This window comes from Camellia sinensis, chromosome 6 (assembly GCF_055761805.1).
Source record: "Camellia sinensis isolate YWXY chromosome 6, ASM5576180v1, whole genome shotgun sequence".
NCBI lineage: Eukaryota > Viridiplantae > Streptophyta > Magnoliopsida > Ericales > Theaceae > Camellia > Camellia sinensis.
This window is the reverse complement of record NC_138966.1, coordinates 24,687,678-24,710,783: the sequence shown is the minus strand read 5'-3', so window position 1 is coordinate 24,710,783 and position 23,106 is coordinate 24,687,678. Positions and strand designations below refer to the sequence as shown.

At 34.0% G+C, this 23,106-nt stretch overlaps 1 protein-coding gene across 3 annotated transcripts; it reads right to left on the bottom strand.

Annotated features, from left to right (window-relative positions):
* Nucleotides 1-5,759: 5,759 nt before the first annotated feature.
* On the bottom strand, nucleotides 5,760-17,014 carry LOC114306393 (putative E3 ubiquitin-protein ligase LIN-1). Of its 3 annotated transcripts, XM_082873437.1 has the most exons (18): nucleotides 16,672-17,014; nucleotides 14,577-15,589; nucleotides 13,412-13,472; nucleotides 13,207-13,305; nucleotides 12,865-13,110; nucleotides 12,693-12,778; nucleotides 11,309-12,586; nucleotides 10,327-10,471; nucleotides 9,967-10,224; nucleotides 9,567-9,876; nucleotides 9,338-9,462; nucleotides 9,133-9,252; nucleotides 8,814-8,945; nucleotides 8,067-8,189; nucleotides 7,874-7,984; nucleotides 7,299-7,442; nucleotides 6,921-7,169; nucleotides 5,760-6,103 (listed from the first exon to the last, which is right to left on the bottom strand). In XM_082873437.1, exons 2-18 carry the CDS (start codon nucleotides 15,518-15,520, stop codon nucleotides 6,086-6,088), a joined length of 4,449 nt encoding a protein of 1,482 aa, XP_082729563.1. In that variant the 5' UTR covers nucleotides 15,521-15,589; nucleotides 16,672-17,014; the 3' UTR covers nucleotides 5,760-6,085. The 3 variants fall into 3 exon arrangements, with proteins under 3 accessions (XP_082729563.1, XP_082729562.1, XP_082729564.1); XM_082873436.1 differs by having other exon boundaries at nucleotides 12,865-13,305; XM_082873438.1 differs by lacking the exon at nucleotides 12,865-13,110 and having other exon boundaries at nucleotides 13,111-13,305.
* Between the last annotated feature and the right edge of the window lie 6,092 nt (nucleotides 17,015-23,106).

Below are 23,106 nucleotides of genomic sequence, written 5' to 3'. Positions count from 1 at the left end.
TAATTTCAATCATTATTATGACTTATTATGAAGTTGATTATGACATTATTTAGTTATACCTAATATAGAGTTTAGTTATAACTTACATATATATATATATATATATATTTATATTTATTTAGTTATGACTTCTATAAGGTTGAATTATAACATTTGTAGTAATCAACCCCATAATGTCAAAACTTAGGTATAATACACACTCTTTAGCATTACCCTTAGATTATATTCAATATATATTTTACACACAAGTTACACAATACAAAATCTTTTACTCTTTTTGTTTCTCATTCACAAATTACAAAAATCATAGCAGCATCACATTAATTCCTCAATACTCAATTTTCTCATCTTTGTCACTCTAACATCATATACATTATTTGTTTTGATATTATTAATAATTTTGCCTAAAAAATATTAATAGAGTCTAATCAACTAAATTGTAAATAAATAAATAAATCATTTTTTTGGCCAAATTTGGACAATTTCGGCAATTCGAGCCTAACTTGAGTCTGGCTTGGACAAACAACATCAAGTTTAATTTGAGTTTGGGTAACTCTCAACACAATTCGGGATAGGTTTTGACAATATCTAAACCCACCTGAGTTGCATCCCTACTAAGCAAAAAAATAAAAATAGATTTTTTGTCTTTAGTAAATTTTATTTTCTTCAATTTTTTTCCCTTTTTATTTTCATGGGCTTCTAATCTAATAGGAGATAAAAGTGAAAAGTTTAAAAAAAAAAAATTAAAATCCACTAAAAAGTCAATAAAAAACTGTTAAAAAAATAATTGTCAAACCAACCCTCAATTACTATAAACCCAAAAGTGAATATATATATATATATATATAACAACTTTTAATTTCAAAACTATCAGAAAAATTATCTTTTATCATATCTAAATACTTGCATCCCCACTAACTGCAAAGGTTAAATAGGAAAAATTAACAATTAACAATTAACTTATCTAACAACTAATTTAAATTTTAATCTTTGCACCACATTATTCCTTTTTTGTTTTTTTGTTTTTTTTTGTTTTTTTTTTGGTAGCCAACTAAAAAATTCAAACATGATAATATTAGACATATGCTCCCGTCACTAGTTTTAAAAATGTATGTTTATAGAATTTTGTTTTGTTTGTTTTCTTTTTTGGAAAACGTTAAAAAACTTTAGACTATGTTGGAATCTTTCATTTAGTTAGAAACATGAAAAATCAAAGAAAAAAGTGATATGAAAGAAATGTTTGCTAATTTTTTTTTTCCCATTTTCTTGCATTTTTTTTTTCTTTTCAAAACTCTATCTAAATTTATGATTCAAACTTAGAGGAAGCAAAAGTAAGCCTCTAGGTAATCTACCACAAATACATTTTTGAAAATTATTTTTCTCATTTTTTCACATTTGGTATAACAAAAAATATCTTTCATGATCAACAAAATCTGAGTTGATTTGGCAAAAAATATTTTCTACTTTTCAAACATTGAAAATGTTTTCTAGACTATAATATTTAAAAAGCCACCACCATTGTCACGCCACTATCATCTTCCCACCATCACCATTATCCTACCACAACCACCACCTCCACCTCCTTATTTCTTAACTTTTGTCACCGCTGTCACCTCTACCACCTTTATCACCACCACCAATACTGCCGCCACCATTAGCACATCATTTTGAGATGCGATACAAAAAAATATATTTTTTCTTCATAAGAAACAAAGGGTCAAATACCTTAAATAAACTCAAGCATGAACTAGATCTGGTACAATTACCAAGTGTTCTCAGAGCAATGTTCCACACTAATTATCAATTGACACTTCTCATATTGTTATCCAGATACCAACATAAAAGTGATAAGTCTCATTATCCAAACAAATAACTACATACATATAGAGCATCGCATGAACTTACATTACGTACCCTAATTTCTCCTAAATCTGATTCCAAACCCTTACAATCATTTTCATTGGTGTATGACTATATTTGTCAAATTTAACAAGGCCTCTTCAAAAACATCTCCAACAATCTCTAGTCAAATTATAATCAAATTCGATGCAAGACTTTCCAATTGGCAAAATTTAACAAATTTCTTTCTTTCTGTTTGTCTATACTAAAAACATTTTTTCAATGGTGGATTAAAGTACTTGTCAAAGTGAAAAGTTTACAAGACATCTCGAAAATCCATCTCAAATGATCTTTACAAGACATCTCAAAAATTCATCTCCAATGATCTGTCATTTCTTGTAAAATTTGATACAAAACTTTATAGGGAAAATTATATTAAACCCCTCAGATTATCGACCATTTATACTTTACCCCCTACTATTTTAAACCAAACAATTATCCCCTCAAACTATTTGAATTTAAACATTAAGTCCTTCTATTAGTCATCTGTTAGATATTTGCATGAAAAATTATCAATTGTTGTGCACATGATGATTATATTAATTTTTATGATCAAATTACCCTATTTTATCTCTTGTAAAAATTTAATATAGTCATCATGTACACAGTACTTGATAATTTTTTTATCCAAATATCTAACAGATGACTAACCGAAAGAATTAATGTTCAAATTCAAATAGTTTAAAGGGGGTAATTGTGAGTTTAAAACATTAGGGGGGGTAAATTATAAATGGTTGATAATTTGAGAGAGTTTAATATAATTTGCCCAATTTTAAAATTGGTAAAATTTGACAAAACTCTCTGTTTCTCTTATTATGAGACTTAAGAAAATATTTTTATTTAACATTTGTAAGAAATAAGGGAAATCAATTGCAGCATTAGAGTAGGAATATTGACGCATTATAGCATTTTGACTCCCTATCATTTCAATAAAACACTCATAAATTTTATTTTTGGGGTAAATTACACTTTGCATTTCTATACTTTGCATCAAATCTCACTTTAGTCTTCACATATGAAATCATGACAGCCAACATTATGCACTATTGGTCAAGTGTCAATTTTCCCCTTCTATTACTCCATTGTTTAAAAAAATCCAGTCATGTAACAAGTGTGTGACTACAAAATGATGGCAAGAGAGGAAATTCATCATCATTTCCTACCAATATACAATTTGTCCCGCGTGATAAACATATGAGAGTTATATATATATATATATATATATATACGTGTGTGTGTGTGTGTGTGCGCGCGCGCGCGCGCGAAATCGAAGAGAAATGGAAAGGAATAGACAAAAGACTGTATTATTGTGAAAAGTATAATTTTAAGATTTCAATTTTTGGAAAACCCTAATTCATCTTCTTAATCGTTCACAATCTTTTTTTTGTTTTAACTGAATACAATCAAAATTTGATGTAACTTTTGGAATAAAATGTATATAAACGAAAATTTTGGGTGATTTTCCTCTTTTGCCCTCATTTTGTAGTCATATGCTTGTCACATTACTGACTTTTGTTAAAGATTTATACGGTGCAGTAACAAAAGGGGGGACATTAACACTTGACCAGAAGTGTAGGAGATTGACTGTCACGATTTCATGTGTCGAGATCAAAGTGAAATTTGACCAGAAGTACAACGGATTGACTGTTACGATTTCATGTGTAGGGATCAAAGTGAAATTTGTTGCAAAGTGCAGGGGTGCAAAGTATAATTTACCCTTATTTTTGCTTGAAAACAGTTTTTAAATATTAAAAACAAGGGTAAATTACACTTTGCATCCCTACACTTGTACCAAATCTCACTTCGACCCTTACATATGAAACCATGACAGTCAACTCCCTGCACTTCTAGTCAAATCCCACTTTGATCCCTACGCATGAAATTGTGACAATCAACTCCCTGTACTTTTGGTAAAATCTCACTTTAGTCCCTATACAAGTATCAATGTCCCCTTTCTGTTACTCAATTATTTAAATTTTTAATAGAATCTAATTATGTGATAAGAATGTCACTATGACATTAGGATAAGAAAGGAAAATCATCTACATTTTCCACTAATACACACTTTATCCTAAAATTTACATCAAAATATGACTGTATTAGGCTAAAACTAAGCGCAGATTGTGAATAATTAAGAAGATAAATTAGGATTTTGCATAAATTGAAATCACAAAACTATGTTTTTCACAGTAATACAGTCTTCTGTCTATTTGTCTTTCTTTTTATTTGATTTCTTTGTCGCATTTTTTTATTTATTTCAAAAACTTTACTTTCTTGCCTTTTTGTTCCAATTTTTATCATACAAACATATATATATATATATATATTGTATTATATATGCCACGACCCAAACCCAGTACCCGGAGGTTCAGTATCGCAACAAGACAATAACTAAAGTCATAATTAATATTGCAGCGGAGTAAAATAAAAGACTACCCAAATCTTAATTATGACAATATACATTGGAGAACAGATGTATAGACTCAAAAGGTGGCTCGTACAAATTCTAGAAGTGGCTCGCACTATAGTATAGCACTTAGTTCCGCGCAGCACTTTACTCCATACCAGAGAACATAACAGAATAGATGTATGGACTCAAGAGGTGGCTTGTACGAATTCTAGAGGTGGAGCCCACAATAGTGTAGCACTTAGCTCCGCACAACACTTTACTCCATACCAGAGAACAGATGGTCAGTGGATCTATGACAAACAAAGGGTCACATAAAGTGACAACAGAACAGAACATAACATAACAGAGGGTCACATAAAGTGACAATTCAGAGGACCAATGGTTATTTAAGTCCCCCAAGGCATGGGACCTCTGTGATGATACTTACAAAATAATTGTGCAAAACACATTTAGGCCAAGTTTGGCAGCTCAAAATAAGTACACACTTTTTATCTTTTTATCTTTTTTCCATCACATCATCTCTCTACTTTTTTGCACATCTTTTCGTAAAAAGATAAAAAGTGCACTTATTTAGGTCATCCCAAACAATCCCTTAATAAACAATTATATCCATGAGTTTTCCCTTTTAAGAAAATAGGGTTCATTTAATAAATAATATACTTGTAAAAACTAATATAATTTCCAAAACATAATTTACATAAAAAAAAGTTTATGGTAGCTCATAATATAATATAACTTACCTCAAACTTGATCATTTACTCACTTCTGACTTCGGTTTACTATCTCAAATTCCCCTCGTTTGTTAATCTTGTGATTTCATGCAACTCACCTATTTATAGGTGAGAAAATACTTATTATGCAGCACTATGCAACACACCATGTTGTTTACCACATGGCTCACCACGCCAAACATGAGATTTCTGGAAAACTACGCACAAGTTCTCTATATTCTACTATGACCCAGAAAATATTATAATTATATTTCTTTTTTCTTTTTTTTCAAAGTGTAAGTACATATATTTTAGGGTGTCACAATATAACTCTCGTATGCTTATCACGTAGGACAAAGTGTATGAGTATGAAACATGGATGATTTTTCTCTCTTACCCTCATTTCGTAGTCACATTTTTTGTTACTTGAATTTTGTTAAAGATTTAAAACTAAAGTAATAGAAAAGGAACATTGACACTTGTGTAGGGACCAAAGTAGGATTTGAGTAAAACTGCATGGGGTTGACTGTCACAATTTTATGTGTAGGGATCAAAATGAGATTTGACTAGAAGTGCAGGAGGTTGATTATCATGATTTCGTGTGTAGGAACCAAAATGAGATTTGGTGCAAAGTTTAATTTACCCTAAAAACAACCTAGAAGTGTTTCTCTAAAAATTGAGTGTTCTCAACCAAAAAAATTAAATAAAATAAATAAAAAATATGAGAACATAAAAAAAAATGAAATCCATATCAAACCAGTTTATTTTCTTGCGACTTCTCTCTAATTATGGAAGAAATATCCACAGCCTCTGCTTTCAGCAGAAGTTGCAGACAATTAAATTCCCAATGACAGTACAGAGATTAGTAACCCTGAGGTATCACTCACTGTCATCTTCCTCTGCATCAACAAATTCTCCGACTAGCACGACGTCAACCACAAAAATAATAATAATAATAATAATAATAATAATAATAATAATAATAATAATAATAATAATAATAACAATACACAACGTTTATTGTACAGTAAAATAGTAGATAATACTCATCTTTATGTTCCAAATCTCAGTCCAAACCCCATCCCTGCAACCAGTAATAAAGAGGATATTAGCATCTTTCACTAAGTTCCAATATGCAATGCCATACAGAATTCACAAAAATAGAAGATTCAAATTTAACGTGATGTGAGTCACATTTAAAGTGAAGCTGATCCACACACCAGCCATTTTTCGGACTACTTATTATGGCTCTGTAGCTTTTTTGTCCATATAAAGAATGATGTGGCTACTGAGTAAAACTTCAATGTAACAATGATACCACGTCATCGTTCATATGTGGTACTGCTATCCAATCATAAAACACCACATAAGAATGTGTACCCTACTATCTAAATGTAACCATCCTATCCAACTCATTCCACTAATTGGCACAGATGCATAGTGGTGTAGAATACACTTATATGGCAGGCTATGATTGGTTTGTCATACCGTTTCACTCAATTTTTTCTGCTCATTTAGCTCATATTACTAAGAAAATAGAGTAAGTATCAACTTTCTTTCTTCAATTTCAAAACTACCGTTGACAAAACATTGAAGATAAGAATGTTGGGTAGTGTGGATCCTGATAAAAACTAACCCACTCACAGCATAATTTTGGAGTAAGGATATTTATGATATTACCACACTTGTGACCCATTGTCCTAATTTTCTATCTCTGTAATCTCTGGTAACCTTTCTGGTCATAGTGAAAACCGTAGCAACCATGTGTGATTTGTTTTTCTTTATGTGTGCAAGTGAGTATCACCTATCTTGATTAGGTATCGCGGATTCCTAATAGATAATTCTGTAATGAAAGTTGCAACTCTTCAAATATTCCTGTGAAATACAGCTTAGGTTCTAACCTGGATTCTGCCCTCGGAGGAACCAGCAAAAAGCATCTCTCCATCTGCATCTGAAGTCAATGATGTGATTCTCATATGTCCCCCTCCACTTCTGATGGAAGCAAATCTGGTGACTCTTTCCTTCAACCATACCTCAATAATCCCACATTTTGTGGCTGTAAATATTAAGTCATTGTTTACAGCCATGCAGTGAATGTCTAATCCCGTTGAGAATGTCCCTATCACTGCCTTGGTTGAGAGAGAGAAAACCTTTCATATGCAAACAAAAATACTCATCAATCAAAGTTTTATATTTTATTATTATTACTATTATTATTTTTGTTTGGGGGGGGCGGGGGGAGGGGCTAACAAATGATAGGGATGATGATGGTTCAATACCTTCCCTGCAATGCCATCAACTGAAGTACCACCCGCAAAGAGAAGACCATTGTGAATACATAAAGAATGTATAGTTTGTTTCCCTAAGATTTTTCTCACACCAGAATAGAATGTTGCAGCTGTGTATTTATGCAAATCCACCTCCTGCCATTTTTTCTCTAAATTTTCAGGACAAATAAGAATATTCTTAAGCTTTCTTTAGTAAGTACTAGAGAGTATCAATTGCAAAATTATTGGAAGTTCATAAGTACATGCAGAGGGGTAACCTAGGGCAACCTTTATGCTACGTTTGGGTCTTGGATTTGTAGATAGAAAATAAAAAGGAAATGGAAAAAGATGGGAAAGGAAAATGAAGTAAAAGAAGATTTTTTTTTCTTTTTTTTTTTTTGTTGGGCTTGGAAAATGAGAAGAAAATGCATACATATTAATAAAATATAATTTATTTTTTTTATAAATTACCCATAAAAATCAATATTTATGAGTAATGTATTTCCCTCGACAAATCTAAGATCCAAACATAACCTTAATTGCAAGGCCAAATAGACTGAATCCAATCGATGTTAGAGAATGTTTACCAGGATACTGTAACCAGTGCAACCAGAGTACAGCTTACTTCCAAACATTGCAAGGGACTTGACGGTTTTGTTGAAGTTAATATGCTTTATAACCCCAGACCAATTATAAATCTGCACAACACATTGTTCAACAAATCATTATCTTCTATGAATCACACATGTTAATTTGTTGGAACAATCTAAGAAAGCTTGCCTTAACTCCTGTTCCTTGGGAGGAAAAGCATGCAACGTTGGCATTTGCTGTCAACTCGTGAACTGCTTCTTTCACATCATGAACTTGAAGGCAGTGAATTTTTTCTTGCTTGATTGCCCAAACCTTCAGATGAAAAAATAATTTGAAAACTTGTCTCAAAATGACATAAACAGATTTCTAAAACGACTTGACGATTGCAGGACCTTAATTTTGGTAGTAAGCAACATGGCCAAGCGTAAATAAGACTTGAACGTGGCCCTCATAAATTTTTTTACTCCTAAATTTCAGGATATGAAGACTGATTTTAAATGGAGAGTGGCAACCTTAATGTTGTTGGATCTTGGATTTGTGGAGAAAAAGGAATAAGGAAGGGAAAAGTGAAAAAAAAAAACCCTCCTTCCCTTTCTCTTTCTCTCAACAAATCCTTCAACAAATCCAAGATCCAAACAAAACCTAAGGATTTCACCACACTATTTTTTATGTGTTATATTCAATAAATTTTCATGGAGAACCAAACATTAGTGTTTATAACTACTTTTAATCTGATGTGTAGGCTATCATCATCAATTTTGAGTCACTAATCCCGTTCCCAAATCTATTCGTAATTATTTGCAAGTCAATCTTGTAACACCAATTCTACAAACTTAAGCGAACACAGCAAAAAGCTGCAAATGAAGGCTTTTTTTTATGTTCTATGTATCTCTTTCCTAACATAAGAATCTGCATTGGAAATATGAGATGATTTACCCTAATTGTTTTGTCTAAGGAACCACTGTAAAGTTTGTCACATGAAGATGGAACGTAGAGGCATGTGACAGCTTTGGTGTGTTCACGAACTTCCTGAATCAACCGCGGAACCCTCTTACCAGCATCCCACACCTAAATGCAAGAAAAAGGGTAACCAAGTTGGACAAGGTAATTAGTAACTTAACTGAATGAAGGAACTGCAGATACAAATATAAGAGAAAGTGCATTTGTGTTTGTGTGTGTGTGTGTGCACGCGCACATGAGAGAGGGAGACAGGGAGTGTGTGATCATGCATGTATCTCTTTTGATAGGTCCACACCTTAATAGTTCCATCAGAATGGCTGCTGATTAGACGACCCTTTAGATGAAGCAGAGACAGAACCTCACCATTTGCGCATGAATCTAACTCAGCAGCTTCAGCACAACACCACAGCTCTGTCTGAAATACGCAACATTATGAGCACATAATCATTTGTCTTCTTTCATTAGTCAAAACTAATGGGCATACAAGATCACCAACTCACCACATTGACAGAAGGCAAGTTCATCAACGCTTTCAGTATATCATTTACCATCTTGGAATTTTTTTTAAGCTTTCTCAATGTTTTGTACACGCATTTGGCATACACCCCCAATTCATTTAGTGCACCTTAGGGAAATGACAGTTTGGGTTATTAATTATATATATACACAAATGCACGGTAACACATAAGCTCTAAAATTTATTTTCACTAGCTCTCTAAGATAGTTTACCTGGATCAGTAATGAAGGCTTTCAAAGCAAGAGTTGACAATATCTTCTCCTCAAGGTTTTTTGATGATTGCAACACATTTATAAACTGGTCAAGCAAAAACTTCCGAGCAACATCTCTTATACCAGTATCAGGAAGACTGTAAAGCATGTATGTAAGCCACGTGGCGACGACAAGGCATGATTTTGCCATCTCTATGGAATTACTTTTGAGACATTCTTCCAAAGATTTAAAAATTGAGCCCTTTTCATGGTTACAAAGCACAAAAGCTACCCTTTTCTCCCAAGAACTTGTAGCTTTCTCTTCTTCTTCCTATACAAAAGCATAAACGATAAAGGACTTGTGCAACATAAAACTAACTGAAATGTGACAAAATAATCTGAAAAATACATAAACTCGAACCATTGTCTCTGTCAGTTCATTTTTATGTGTTTTAGAAATCTCTGTCTTCATTAAAGCATTATATTGTTGATCAAACCCTGCAATTTTGAGTAACCAGGCTTCAGTGCAGGGCTTCCCTGAGGGAGTCAGACGTCCGGAAAGAGATAGTAAGGCATCAAGAGCCATGATTTGAGAATTAGGAAAGTCAGTTTTGCGAAGTGCTTCAATTAGTGCCTCTATAGCTTCTTCTCTGTAAATGCTCATCTTTCGAGGCTCAACCTAGAAAACCAAAATTGTAGAAACTTGTGACTGGAAGGTACAATGATGTATATTGAGTAAATTCTCTCTAATTATACTGATTTTGAAAATCAATAGGCAAACCAGGAGATCAAGCTGAAGAAGAAGAGTGGCAACAGTAGGTTGTTGTTCCATTGGAGCCATCTGTAGATAGACAAGCAAGGTGTGCATGGTACTAAATGCCCCTTCATCCTTAATTATTTGCAAAACCCGGTTGCAGAATGTTCTCCTGAGCAACATAAAGTAAATTCATCAATCTTCTTGTAAGGAGTAAAGAGAAAACTTGGGAAAACTTGAAGTAAATGTATAAGCATGTAAATACAGAACATGTATGCTTGTATTTGTGTGCAAAAAATGACACATAAAAAACAACTCCTGCATGGTAAGATAGTTGTCAGAATTCCAGGGGAAAAAAATATGTGCTGCTGGAACAAGTAGAGAACCCAATTGATAGACACAAGGCTAAAAAAATGTTTTAAGTCTCTTGATAGTAATAGTTAGTCTCGTTGGAGACCAGTCAAATTGTGTTTTGTTCACAAACTAGTGAACAAATTTAAATTTGTAAAACTATTACATTAAGCAATACATATATAGGCATACGTACTATTTAATTAGGAAACCAAGAAGTAGGAAACAACTAATATAGAAATAAAATCCTATTCAAAGCTAATAAAATAAGAAAATTCAATAAATATAAAACGATGCCAAAAATAAATCACTAAATCTTTATCCAGTGCCTTTTCAACCTCATCATTATGTGGGATGATGAAACAGATAGAAATGGTGGCATTGTGATGACAACTGCAATAAAGAAAATAGTAGCAATAATAGAGCCACGTTAATGGTGGGAATGTTTGGCACCAGTGGCATAGGTGGTAGCTAACACAGAGGAGCTAGTGATGATAGTGACAGTGCATTGACAATGGTTAAGGTAGTGATGTGAGTTGTAGTGTTTATAAAAGCGATAACTTTGAGATGCCTAACAGATAATTTCAGATTAAGGATCTTATTAAGTAAAAGTGAAAATGGGATTCGCAAAATTTATTCAAGAAAAAAATATATATACCTGTTCAACTGAACTAATTCGGAGAGAAAATCTATACATATGCCTCTCACGCTATCATTTCCGGCATAAAATAATTCAAGAATAGGAGACAATTCAATTCTGCTTGCGATCAAGTTCTTGCAACCCTTGTCAGCATGAATACAGCATAATAGTATGGATACAATGGACTGTCTTCCTTCTACCTGATCCAGGCACTTAATCAATACTGGAATCCCATTTGCAGATATAACCCTAATAGCATTAAGGGATCGGCTGTTCTCATCTCCTCCCATCAACAATTGCTCAAGCATTGCTATTGCAGCACCCTTGGGCTCCATTACTAGATGAAGATCATCTAGCTCATCGTGTGTTGTTATAATAAGTTGGACAAGAGATGGTATGAGATCATGAGCTGAAAGCTGAGAGAACGTTGGCCTCAACAGGTATATAAGGACAGCAGCCTCAGCTAAACCATTTCTTAGCAAAGCAGCTAAGCAATCAAAATCAGAATCAACACTCGTTAGAATTTCACTAACACTATCATCTGAAAATATCAGTTCAGAGAGAATGTAAACTGATGATCTAAGAACTTCCCTGTCCAGAGAAGCTGACAGTATCTCCACAAACCCATTTATTATTGTCGGCTTAGATAAATAAGAATGAAGCCCTGGATCAGCATTCGAGTCCTTCCATGTCCTGGCAATCGTGGACACAGCTGCTTCACATTCTTTCAAGTCATCTGAATTACAAAGACTCGTAATGTAAGGTTTTAACCCATTGATTATTGTTTCAAAAGCAGCTTGAGATATCACACTGGTTGGTGACGTTGACACCGCAGCTCGCATAAATCTCCTGGTCCTATTAATATGTTCATTTCTGTTCCTATGATTGGAAAGATTGACTATCCTACATGGAGATGACTCTGAATGGAAGTCTTTCGAAGAGGGAGTGCCGAAGGAACTTCTTGGTGTTTCAGTAAAGGAAAATTCCAGAGCAAGATCAGGATGCTGTTCTTTCCAGGAGGTGATTAACCTTTTCAAAACGTAGTTTGTTTTCGGCAGTGTATTTGTACAGAGAGGCTGGCGGGTAATGGGGCATGTCGTGTTTCCTCTTTTCATCCATTCTTGAATTGCTTTCCTTTCGTATGTCTGACCTGTTTCAAGGGTAACTGGGTCAGAAAAAAACTGGCCAGTGATGGGGCAGACAAAATCTTTTGGTTGTCTTGATTGAGAAATCAAATTCTCAGACAATGGGAGAGAAACACAACTGTGGCTTCGTTCGTCACTTTCATTGAGAGAACTGCAATATTGAAAGAAACTTGATCTTAAAATAGCAATGGTTACCCTATGAAAACTTTGTTGGTTGATGCTACAAGTCCATGAAATTCAGACAAAATCACGATTACCTGTTTTCTAGTACTTGGCTAGTCACATGTCCATAACTTCTACTCGGTGTATGACGAACGCTTTTCCTACTGCTTTGCTGCACTTCCTGAAATTTTTAGTTGAAAACATCAACATTTCAAGTTTAGTTATCATAAATTTACCGTTAAGACAAATTGAGGGTTTGATATATACCGCTACTTCACCATCTGAGTCTGCTGAGCTTACGCTGGAATCAGTACACAAACGTGGTGATGCAGGCAAAGAGGATGAAGTAGCAGAGTCCATTGCACGGTTGGACAAAAGGCGCAATACAGATGTGCGTTCCTTTTTACAATGCATGTCTAGTTTCGGGGATGAAATCTTTGGGGAAGGAGTTCTAGGGGAATCCATAGGAGACATAATAGCAGGAGAATGCATTCGACTATTCACTTTTTTTACCTGCATGTTTAGCACAGTTTCTTCATTCACTTTTTTTGGTTTCAAGTTTGGGTCAGTTTTGTCATCCTTGCTAAAATTGAAGCTGCTAAGAGATACCACTTTATGAGCTCTATTTTCATAAGACTCATGCGCATCAGGCTCAATGTCAGGATCATCTTCTTCTTCTTTTTCTTCTTCTTCTTCAGGAATGCCCTCCTGATGATTAGAATGAGAATGGAACTCTAACTGAGCATATAAAGGGCATAAGGCAAAACCCAAGAAGAGAGCAAAGGAAATCTACCAATTTTATACTGAATCTTACTTGTGGATCCCATATAGCAGACTCTTCCAGGATCTCAGAATTGTTGAACGTTATATTCAATCTGATTGGATACAAATGTTCACAAGAAAACACATTTCAGAGAATTCAATAAAAAGAAGTCAAAATAAAAAAATAAAAGAAAGAAGAAGAACCAAGATAACAAACTACTGTACTCAATGATGGATCTAGGGTGGGCATGAGGGGTGGTCACAACCCCAAAAATTTTAAATACTTTATATACTATACTAGCAATTAGTAAGATAATTTCAAATTAGCATACTGCGCACCCCAAAATTGTAGTAGTTTGCACCATTAAAATTATAAAAGTTTGCACCTCCAAATTATTTATAACAAAATTTTAGATATAGTTTCCAATTTGCATTTTATCAAATATTGATCCCTTCTATTTGTTACATGCGTTATTTGTTATATTTTTGTATTGTTTAGCGTTGCTTACATTCTTCTATTTGTTCTTATTTGTTACTGATTCGTATCTTCTGTTTGTATGTCATGTATGTTTTTTCTTCTCTTATAAATCACACTTTAATTTGCTTATACATCTTATTTTGCATTCATTCTTGTTTGTTCATTACCTAAAAATGGGAATATTTTTTGTAAATGAAAATATTGTCTACGTTCAACATGGCATTCTTAAAAATGAGTTCATAAAATTTAATACTGCTTATTGAAACAAATTATTATTTTATTTACAAAAACATACACTTTTAACTATGAAATGTTTTTAAACTAAATTGTGTAATAGGATGGAAGATGATTTTGTAACAAGTTAACATTTATTGAAAAAAATATCACTTGAGGTTTTGATATCAAACGTAGCATAAATGTTTTTATATATATTATAAAAAGTGGGATTACAACTTCTTTAGATAGTAAACTTTAGTATACGGAGGCACATAATAATAATTACTTTTGTTAAGTTAATGCAGACAAAAACAATGTTCGATTATATTTTTGTACTCAATTATGTTGATAAAGAATATCCAGTTAATAGTAATATTATTCACTTTTTTGTGTTGAAAGAAATTTAAATTTAAATTTTTACGATAATTTTTTTCGATTAAAAGTTCGAATCGTGGATCCGTCTGTACTCATTAGTTCCATGATGACAATTAAACATTCCAAGAAATTAGGAGATGAAGCAGACCTTGAAGCTTCTCTTGCATTTTCTCTAGATTTGAGCATTGGTGAAAACCCAGCACTCTTGGGCAAGATGGGACCAAATTTCACATAATCAGGAATTGACCGGCTCACCTCGTGCAAAGGAGTCATAGGTGCCTCTACAATTGGAAACATTGGAATTGCCTTCTTGCTAGTGGTAGAATCAAAGTTCATGCAGTCCTTAAAGTATTTTGCATAAAGCCTTGTATTCTCATCCAACGATTGGGCATAAAGCTGCTCCAGTTTCTGCATCTTCTCTGCCTGATCCGGCCTCATAGAAAAGATCAAAGATTCATTGAAGTATTGATCAAAATCCACAGTGAATGACAAATCAGTGGAATCTGGAATTACATCCATCACTAGCCTGTGTCTCTCCTCTGAATACCACCCAACAATTGAACTCATGTGTGGAAGAAATAGAGTTTTCCATAGCTCGGGAGCAAAATCAATCCGAGAGAAGAAAGGATCAACAGCGAACATCTCGAGGATGTGAAGGACTGCGTTGTGAACATTGTTTCGCAATTTCCACAGATACGAAAGGTTGAGATGGGCCCAAGTGGAAAGATAGAAATTGGGGACCCCAGCAGTTTTGTGGCTAGCATTCAACATTGCACATACTTGCAACATCTTCTCTGCATAGTCCAATCGAGCAAGCTTAGTTTCCATATTGGATGTGTTGATGGCTTCCTCGAGGGCGTCAATCCCCCAATCCAAATTTGCTAGTACTGCTTGATCAGAGTACCGGACTTCTGTGTCATTGTCAGAGCTTCCGTCTTCGGCTGCTAATCTCTCTGCACATTGTTCTTTTTGTTGGGTTCTCTTTTCTTTATCAATCAACTGATCTTGGATGAAACTTCCAATGGAGGTCATCAAGAATCTAACAATATCTTTTTGGTCCATTGCAAACTTATAGTTTCCAGCCCTATTCATTAAATGCTTACCTTTGAGATAGCCATTTAACTTCACTTTCTGGCATTCTCATTTGTCTGTCATTAGTTCCTGGTTCCAATTATAGAAAATTAACCATTCAGCTTTGACTTACCATTCAGGGAAAATAAATAAAATGGAGTATCAACATCATCATTCTGAATTAAAAGAAAATAAGTATTGCGATTTATTGCACATCCCACGAACGCAAATAGAAGCACACACTAAAGAGAAAACATACACAAAAAGATTCATGTGGTTCTGGACAAACCCTCCTACGTCCACGAATGAGAGAAAAACTCATTATGAACTATAGAGAATACAATGGTACGAAGAAAAAAAAAATTAAAAATTCAATTCCAATACCCAAACTCCAAAACAATACCCGTTTCCTTGCTCAAGGTTAATTGAGCCCTGAAGTAAATCAATCCAAAACAACCCTGAAGCAAACCAACCCCGCTTCCCCGCTCACTACCGATGCCCCTGATATGTTTTCATATCCCTTATATCTCTACAAACACTCTTAATCTTACAACACTAGAGCTCCATTTGTTTAGGTGGAAAACATTTTCTATGGTGAACGAAAAATAAGCCTATTTAAGTAAAAATTATTTTTCACTAGTTTTTCGAATTAAAGTCTTATCAATGTCCCACACTACCACCGCTATTCTCACCTCCTCCTCCACCACCACCACCACCACCACCATTACCACCACCGCCACCCCACCACCAAGCTGCCACCTCCAGCTTTGTCCCACCACCACCACCAAACATAAAAAAATGTTTTCGGTTCGGAAAATGTTTTTTTAGAAAATAAAAAAATAAAAAAAATATCGTGGACCATATTTCCATTAGAAAATGTATTCTGACCAAATATAATTATTAAAACCGTACCCACAATAAATTCCTAAGTAGTTCCGAACTATAAAATAAACACTCATCACAAAAAGCAAGACATAAATAAAAGCCTAATTCAATGATATGCAACTCAAGCAGCTAATCAAAATTCAAAATCACAGTGCTCATAACATTGGATCAGTAGACACTACACAAGAAATTGAAACAACTGAGAAAGAACCTAACTAGAATTAGCAAATCAATCACAACTTCCAAACGTTTTAGATTGTGAGAGAGAGAGAGAAGATTGTGCTTACGGAACTGAAGAAGCAAACTCTGCAACAGAGTGATTCAGAATCCCCTAGAAACCCAACAAAGCCTCTCTGAAGTTGATTTTGTTAATAATAGCACATTTTTAGTCTGCGAAAATCAAAGAACTATGATATGATCATCATCAATCAATGATTTTCCAAATTCCAGTTGTTGACAGACCACATCAATTTTCGTATCCAATTCTAGAAAGAGAAAGAAATGTAGAGAGAGAGAGAGAGAGAGAGAGAGAGCCGGCTTTGAAATGGTGTAGTAGCAGCCGGCTTTGTCTGTAGCTGTGTAATGAATAATTGATCGAGACCATAAACCAAAACGGTGGATCAATTTTTTTATATTGTTGCGTAATTACATCACATTATATATTACATTATATTATATTATATTATATGGATTTGATTTGAATAATAAGCGATTGATAGATGACAGGAAGGAAATTAATATATATTCGCCCAAACCATATTGGAATTGGCCCGTTGAACACTTTCAGTTTTTTTTTTTTTTTTTTTTTTTTTTTTTGGCGGGAATGGCCCTGTTGTTGTCTAAGCCCAACCATTTGGTCAAAACCGCACCTTCTGTTCCTGGCAATTGGATGTGATGTGATGGAATTTTCTAGAATTTGTTTGGTTACAATTCTTATAAATTAATTTTAAATGAGTTTTTTTTTTTCATATTTTGTTTATTTTATTTTATTTTGTATATACATCAAGATTTGATATATCTATAAAATAAAAATAATTAACTAAAATATATATATATATATAATTCATTAAAAACAAATGAAAATTTGACCAAAATGCATACAAATTTTGTTTGAATTTTTTTATTTATTTTTAGTGATTTTTTTTTAATATTTTAGCTTCTTTTTTTTTTCTTTTTAGATGCATTTTGTGTAACGCCCCACTTTTTATTACTCGAAATCATTACCAAATTCATTAGCTTAATTTAAGTTCAAAGATAACATGCGGAAATAAACTCTTTAGTCCCATGAGTAGAAATAAATAACAATTCTCTCATCCGAATGCAAATTAAATACAACAGGAGCATATTGAATAAAATGCCCGAAAGCTTACATCATTAAAGAATCAAAAGAAGGGTGTAACCCTTTTACACATATGGCATTCCGCCAACACACAAGAGGCCCTGTGGCCAACAAGTAAGAAGATCCAACTCTTGTAACACATCCTGCTTAACACCTGAAAAAGATTCAACAACGTGGGATGAACATATAGTCCAGTAGGGATCTCTACATGATCCTCAACAATAACTTACTGATAGTTATGATCATGAATGCTCAATCTCGTACTAGAATAATAATGTGGCAGTTTATACAAAAGTATGCATAAGTATAAGCTTTTCTCAAAACAGTCAATCCATTCAGCGCTATAAGCGATTTATCTTTCATTTCATTTCATTAACCTTGTATCCAAACTTTCACAACAATAACAATTTCTTAAGAAATCAATTGCTCTAAGCCCATTATCTTTCTCCCATTCTCCATACTTACAACGGATGTTCTCTTTTTCAAAACATACTTTCAAATACTCAATTTTCCTTCACACTTTCCCAAAATCTCACAATGGCATTTTGGTTTGTTTCCAATACTTTCATAATTATACATGCATGCCTTCAATATAAGGGAGATATCAACTCAATAACATGTATAGAATCAACAAATGAGGCAACTTGGCTCTCCAAAACTGTAACCATCACAATCCATGATATACTCAGATACACTGAGACAAAACAATAAAAACTCTGCTCTACCGGCTATATGCACAGTAAGCCAAGGATACAACTCTCACAACAATATGTCATTTTACCAGGCGCTAGCTGGAAGGGTGTGGTACCTTATATTCTCAGCGCAGTCAGTTCTCCAAGCGCTAGCTGGAAGGCAACGGTACCTCTGATTATAAACACAGGGCATAACACTAATGATCACCATACAACAGAGTATAACCAACAAGTGTAATACATACACATAAACTATCAAGATACATAATCAATGTGTTAAAGTATATGAACACATAAGTATGTGTGAGGTACATCCCCTATCTCCTCCCACACACTAGAGTACATCCCCTTTCTCCTCCCTAACAATTTATACATATATAATGTATAATAGCACTTCATTACATACAATGTTCAATCAACACAGGTGTAATGCATACACGACAATTCAACACAACCATGTCATCCTCCACCGATGACCAAGGACAAAACCTCTAGATGCATGATTTTAGTACATCTATTATGAAGACTCAACTCTCATGAGATCTTAAACCCAACAACAACACTAGGATGATAAGTAAAGGTAAAACCCCAAATGTGTGTATTCAATACTCAAGATACAATATTCAAATTCTCAAATTCATTTTCCATTTTCAAAATTGACTTGTTCCACCACTTATTCCAAGAACACTTTTCCCATTTCACAAAAACCAATTTCATTCCTTCATAACTTTCCAAATCAATTATGCAAATTAATTCATAACAGTAAATTAGGGCTTTTCTCCCTCTTTCTCAATATTGGCCAAAAAGGCTCAAATACCAACAAAAAACAACAATAATCTCATTTGAGACCCAAAATACATATGTATTGGCCCAAAGTACAAAACCCCTCTTATAATTTATCAAATCAAATATAAATTAGGGCTTTTCCTTCTATCAACAATAATATACTAATTTACACCCCAATTAGTCCAAATCACCATCAATGATAACAAACCCATTTTCAAACAACCAACCCTAGGTTCACCCCCATGGTTTTCAAACAAACCCAACATGGACATGATTTTCATACAATACAAAACTACCACATGTCTATCTATAGACGAAGTATTGAAAAAGAACAAGGAAATCCCTACCTCAAATTCGGAGCTCAAATGGAGAAGATGATGAAAACTCGAAGTGCTCCAAATCCCAAGGTTTTCGGATCAAAACGAAGCCCACGCAACCCTCTAACTTTCTTACAAAGAGATGAGGGTGATAACACCCAAGAACTAGATCAATCCCAAGAGAGAAGTTGTATTTTAGAGAGAGAGGCTCTCAAAATAGGATTTTGAAAAGTAGGAGAGAGAGCGAGAGAGAGAGTGTGTGTAAAAAGTGATTTGAAATATCACAGTCCAGATCTGATATACGTATGACCCGCTTGGGCGGAGAATAGGACGCTCGAGCGTCAAACACAAAAACTGAACCAGTTCGAGCGCAAAAAGACCCGCTCGAGCTCCAAGACACAAAAACAAAACACACCCGCTCGAGCGCAAAAGAAGAGCCGCTCGAGCGTAGATTACACTTATCCAGCACTTTTACAGAGTTCAAACACCTACTCGAGCGTCAAGATACCCGCTCGAGTGCGGCCCGCTCGAGCGTAAGAAAATCCGCTCGAGCGTGAAAAACACATCTGCAGAAGTTTTGCAGACGCACAAGATACTGAAAGTATGTGAACTCCGCTTGAGCGCAAAGGGACCCGCTCGAGCGGATCACCTAAAACCTGGGCAACAACACTTGAGACCAAAGCTCAACCAACCCGTTCCAAACACGCCCAAAACATTTCTAAACTCACTTACTAAGAGTTAAAGGATGGAAATGCAACACAGACAACAACCATCAACCATGGAACCGAGTCCGAAATTTAAAAAAAAAAAAAAAAAAAAAAAAAGTAAGGGGAAAACCGGGATCGCTATATTTTGATTATGTGAATTTAAAAAGTACAAATAATTGATTAAAGTATTTTAAAAAAATCACTAAAAATAAATGAAAACTCATCTAAAAATAATTATTTTAAAATTAAATCAAACTGACATATTTTTGATAATTAATTTAATAAAAATAAATATTAAAAAAATTATTTGTGCCACAAAAATAGAAAATTGTATGAAACGTTTGTGTTTTTAAATTTTTTATTTCCTTATCAAACTAATTATTTATTGTGACATTTATTAATAAATCTTGTATCCATAACTTATAGTCTTATAAATATTCTTATGAACTCATAAGTCCTATTACATATTAAAATCTCCCGAATAAAACACACCCACATTTAGAAGCGTAATAAGACAATAGTGCTTACATTAAAATGATATTTCATTGTCACATTTTAAGAAAAATGGCACATTTGGTAAAATTTTAATGAGACAATAGTGTATACATTAAAATAATATCATATTGCCATATTTTAAGAATGACACATTTGAAAAAAAATTAATAAAAGTACACATATTGGAATGATGTCTCATTATCACATTTTAAGAATGTCACATTTGATAAAAATTTAATAAGACAATAGTGCACAAATAAAGTATACCCACATTTGGAATCTTCTGAAAGCATAGTGAAAAGACTTCACGATGTACTTTTTCAAATTCAATAAGACTTTATTGTTTACAAGAAAATTTTATGGGAGTTATCGATATATGCTTTTTTGAAATGGAACTTCTCGATAAGTTTCCCTTATTTATTTGTTTATTTTAAATTGAATCTAAAAATTCAACCAAACATTTCTTTTATTACAATCTTGTATGAGTTATTCTTAAGGCCCCGTTTATTTGCCAACTGTTGATTAGAATTATTAGTATGGTGGGATTAAAATGAAGCAAATATAAGTGCAATTGTATTAAGTTGGACATGTAAGATTGTGCTTTTTGTGTAGTAGTATAATATTATTAGTTGGTTGTGATTAATATATATAAAATTACATAAAAGCCTTCATTATATAAAAAGTGACTTTATTATTTTTATAAAATGAAGGGCAAAACTGTCATTTTAACTCCATTACCTCCCATTGAGATTGCTAGTCCCCTCACTAGAGGGTGTTCCTAATCACATAGGCTCTTATCAACAAACATGCTTCTTCCGTTCACGGGATTGGTGATCCAATCTCATGGGTTGTAGAGGAAAACAAACAAGCCTTAGGATGGCACTACCCATTTATCAACATTGATTCCACACCATCTACACTTGTGCACCACCATGGCCACCACACAACTCATAGACAACCATCGCACACAAGAGCAAGAGACCTACATGGTGGTAGTAGATCGCAAATCAGCGATACCGACGGATATTGCACATGACCCCCATCTCTCTTATTCTCTCCATCACAACCCTCCACTATTATAATCATAGCCCTCCTAGTCCCTTTTTTGTCCCGTTAAACTACTAAATCCTAAACCTTCACCACCTCAAATCACTAACACATCAGCGACACCAACAGACGTTGCACATGACCATCATCTCTCACATTCTCTCCATCACAACCCTCCACTATTATAATCATAGGCCCTATAGTCCCTCTGTCCACACTAAACTACTAAATTTCTAAACCCTCACCACCTCAAATTACTAACCCATCAACCTTATTGTTAGAATAGCAGAGAGAAAGGAAATAATATGTATTATATTCAATGAATTTAATCCTATACAATAGCAGGTATGAGAAACCTAACTATGAGAAAGAATATCCTATAAGAAACCTAACTATGATAATACAAATACATCAAGGAAATCAATACCTAATATATCTAGCAATATGTACCATATATACATTAACATCCCCCTTAAACTCAAGAAAAATAAACATCTTGAGTTTGGAGAGAGAGAAACTAAAATATGAAATAAAACTAAATAAAATAAAAGGCAAATAGATTGCAAAGTTTGAACGGGAGCGCAAGGGCGCTTGAGACTTATCAGAGGCCGGAGCTAACGTCGGGAGACAATTTATGGTCATGTCGGACCATTGTCAGAGGCCGGAGCTAACATTTTCCCACCTATTTTAATATTATAGGTAACAAAAATTGAGATTATTAGGTAAATAAGGATATTATGCATCATGATAGGTGTGCTCTGCATTGAACCTCCATTAGTGAAACAATAATATCTACTCCAGAGCCAATAGTATGCTCAGCATTGAACTATGACTGCTTAAGGGAAATAAATAATTATTGTACACACATAATATTCCAAGTGTTCACATAAGCTTTAAGAGCTAGCACATTACGACCTTATGCGATCCCAGGATTCATGAGTGTGTTTGAGAATTAACCCAAATCTCATAAGTAGCGGCCCCACTACAACACTCACATAGGTGAATTTTGTTAAGGGTGCTCCTGTAACTATGACACCCCACTCAATAAGAGCTACAGAAATTCATTAAGAGTTTTTTTAATAACTCAACATCTACAACGTTACAGGATAAATGCACTTACATCATAGGGATGGGTAAAAAGTAATTTAGTGCATTTCTCACGGCCATCATATGATCGTTTTTCTCATTGAACCCAATTACAGGATCTCTGGTCCCTGTGTTGAGTATCCTCATACATGGCTCCTGCTATATTCAAATGGCCTTCAACCCCATCCCCCTGGATGTATTCTAGACTTTATCTCTTGCTAAGGCCCTAGTTAATGGATTTGCAAGATTATCA